At 47.1% G+C, this 3,522-nt stretch overlaps 1 protein-coding gene across 1 annotated transcript; it reads left to right on the forward strand.

The window, feature by feature from the left end:
• The first annotated feature begins 939 nt into the window (after positions 1-939).
• LOC115949049 lies at positions 940-3,052 on the forward strand. The gene has a single exon (XM_031065268.1). The coding sequence runs from the start codon at positions 2,295-2,297 to the stop codon at positions 2,811-2,813; it is 519 nt and encodes a 172-aa protein (XP_030921128.1). The 5' UTR covers positions 940-2,294; the 3' UTR covers positions 2,814-3,052.
• Positions 3,053-3,522: the final 470 nt, after the last annotated feature.

Below are 3,522 nucleotides of genomic sequence, written 5' to 3' on the forward strand. Positions count from 1 at the left end.
TTGTCTACCAAATTTGCCCTAAACTGGGACACAGTTTCAAGGAATGATGGAGCAAGAAAAAGGAAGATTATGCAGATGAATACCTGGCTTCAGGACTGGTGTTACTAGCTGAATTTTGTGGATTTTGGTCATAGGTCAGTTGACATGACACTGAGCCTGCTGGGAACAATTTGGGTCTACCTGTCTCAAAGGGAGAAAAGGATCTTGGCTCCGGAGTTAGCAGGGCTCCTTGAGAGAGTTTTAAAGTAGATAGGAAGGGGGACAGGGACAAAGCCAGTCTTTGACAGAGAGAAGGTGTGGGAAGCGGAGAGCTATGGTGACTATTCAAGTAGCAAAAGGAGGTTCAAGAGGGAATACCTCCAACAAGTACAAGCAGTGACTACAAGACAGGACTATGGGGCATCCCCTTGCACTCCCACCAGGATATTAACACACATTAAAATACCTCTATGAAGTGCCTGTACACCAATGCACACAGGGTGGGGAGCAAACAGGAAGAACTAGAGATCTGTGTGCAGTCACAAGGCTTTGATCACATTGTGATTACAGAGATATGGTGGAATAGCTCTCATGACTGGAATGTTGTCATGAAGGGCTACATGCTGTTTAGGAGAGACATCAGGAAGGCGCGGTGGTGAAGTTGCCCTCTCTGTGAGGCTACACATAGAATGTATTGAGCTCTGCTTTGGGGCGGATGACAAGCGGGTCGAGAGCTTTTGGGTTAGGATAACAGCGCAGACTAGTAAGGGTGACACTGTTGTGGGTGTGTGCTACAGGCTGCCTGAGCAGGAGGAGGAAGTGGATGAGGCCTTCTACAGGCAACTAGAAGCAGCCTCACAGTTTCAGGCCCTGGTTCTTGTGGGAGACTTGAACTACCCTGACATCTGCTGGAAAAGCAACACAGTGAAGCACAAACAGTCCAGGAGGTTCCTGGAAAGCATTGATGACGACTTCCTGTCACAGGTAGTGGAGGATCCCACAAGGAATGGTATGCTGCTTGACCTTAAACTAACAAACAGGGAAGGCCTTATTGGAGATGTAAAGGTTGGGGGCAGCCTTGGCTCTAGTGACCATGAGATTGTGGAGTTCACTATTGGGCAAGGAGGAAGCAGGACAGCAAGTAAGATTACAACCCTGGACTTCTTGAGAGATAACTTTAGCCTCTTTAGGGATCTTCTTGGAAGAATCCCATGAGAAAAGGCCCCACAGGGAAGAGTGGTCCAAGAGTTGGGGTTGATATTCAAGGATCACTTCCTCCAGGCTCAAGAACAATGCATCCCAAGGATGAGCAAAAAATTTGGCACAGGGAGCAAGAGACCTGCGTGGATGAATAAAGAACTCCTGTCATTACTTAAGCACAAGTAGGAAACACATAGGAGGTAGAAGCAGGGTCAGATCACTTGGAATGAATATAGAGGTTGTCAAAGAAGAAATGAGATGAGAAAGGCAAAGGCACATCTAGAATTAAACCTGGCCAAGGATGTCAAAGACAAGAAGAAAAGCTGTTTCAAATACATCAATAACAAAAGGAAAACAGGATAATGTGGGCCCATTAGTAAATGGAGGGGAGGCCCTGGTGTAACCCTGGAGGACACAGAGAAGGCAGAGTTTCTGAATGCCTTCTTTACATTGGTCATCACCGATAAGACTAGTCCTCAGGGATCTCTGACCCAGGAGAACAGGGTAAAGGTATGTTAGAAAGGAAGAATTGCCCTTGGTCAAGGAGGATTGGGTCAGAGAATACCTAGGCAAACTTGACAGCCACAAGTCTGTAGGCTGATAGGATGTTCACAATCATCTTTAAATGGTTGTGGTGGCCAGTAAAGGTCCCCAAAGATTGGAAGAAAGCAAATGCCACTCCATTCTTCAAATAGGGCAAGAAGTAGGACCCATGGAGCTACCAGCCAATCAGTCTCACCTCAATCCCTACAAAGGTGATGGAGAACTGTTGAGGAATGATTGCATACCAGAGGTCACGTCGACCTATTCCAGGTGTCTTGAGAGTTTAGAAAATAACGAGCTCAGCTAACGAAGCTCTGAAAGTAACAAGGCCGCTATAGCCTTGAGCAGAGATACAGTGGCTAAAAACAGCCTGAGAAAAAGAAAGTTTAATTCTTAAGGAATGTAAGCACAAAGGTGGGACTGACATGTACAGAATAACCAATGGGTGGCTTGGGTTACAGAATATGCATTAGCTAATTAATTACTGTATAAAGGTCTGATGCTCTAATCAATAAACGGAAGCTTGCTGATCTCTCATATTGAGAGCCCAAGTTTTTCCCCCCACCGGACAAATGGCCGTGAGAAACGCAACAGAGCACCTCATTCTGGAGGCCATCTCTATCCACATGGAGGACAAGAAGGTAATCAGGAGTAGTCAGCATGAATTCACTAAAGGGAAATCATGCTTGACCAACCTGATTGCCTTCTATGATGAAACAACTACCTGGATGGATGAGGGGAGAGCAGTGGATATTGTCTACCTGGACTTCAGCAAAGCTTTCAACACTGTCCCTCACAACATCCTCATAGGCAAACTCAGGAAGTATGGACTGGATGAGTGGACAGTGAGATGGACTGAGAACTGGCTGAACGGCAGATCCCAGAGTGTCATGTTCAGCACTAAAGGGTCTAGTAGGCCTGTCACTAGTGGTGTCCTCCAAGATTCAATACTGGGCCCGGTATTGTTTAACTTGTTCATCAGTGACTTGACTGAAAGGGTAGATGCCTCCTCAGCAAATTCGCTGATGACACAAACCTGGAGGAGTGGCCAATATCCAAGAGTGCTGTGCAGGCATTCAGAAGGACCTTGACCGGTTGGAGAGACAGGCAGAAATGAACTGTCTGAAATTACACAAGTGCAAATGAAGAGTCCTGCACCTAGGGAATAACCCTGGGCACCAGTACAGGCTGGGGGATGACCTTCTGAAAAGCAGTTCTGCAGAGAAGGACCATGGTGTCCTGGTGGACAACAACTTGTCCATGAAACAGCGGTGCCCTCGTTGCCAAGAAGGTCATGGGTATCCTTGGGTGCATTAGGAAGAGCATTGCCAGCAGGTTAAGGGAGGTGATCCTGCCCATCTACTCAGCCTTGGTGAGGCCTCACCTGGAGTGCTATGTCCAGTTCTGGGCTCCTCAGTACAAGAGAGACAAGGAGCTCCTGGTGCGAGTCCATTGGAGGGCAAAAAAGATGATTAAGGGACTGGAGCACCTCTCTTATTAGGATAGGCCGAGAGAGTTGGGCCTATTCAGCCTTGAAAAGAATGAGGGGATCTTAACAATGTATATAAAGTATCTGAAGGGGGGATGCCTAAAGGATGGAGCCAGGCTCTTCTCTGTGGTGCCAAGCAATAGGACAAGAGGCAACGGGCAGGAACGTGTGCAGAAAGTTCCACCTGAACATAACGAAGTGTGAAGTGAGGGTCCGAAGTGACACAGGGTCCCCAGGCAGGTGCAAAGGAGAGCCCTTTATTGTAAAAACCCAACCTTTTTAAGCAGTTAGCCGGTTATCAGTTACATAGT

This window comes from Geospiza fortis, unplaced genomic scaffold, assembly GCF_000277835.1.
Source record: "Geospiza fortis unplaced genomic scaffold, GeoFor_1.0 scaffold293, whole genome shotgun sequence".
In the NCBI taxonomy this organism is placed as follows: domain Eukaryota; kingdom Metazoa; phylum Chordata; class Aves; order Passeriformes; family Thraupidae; genus Geospiza; species Geospiza fortis.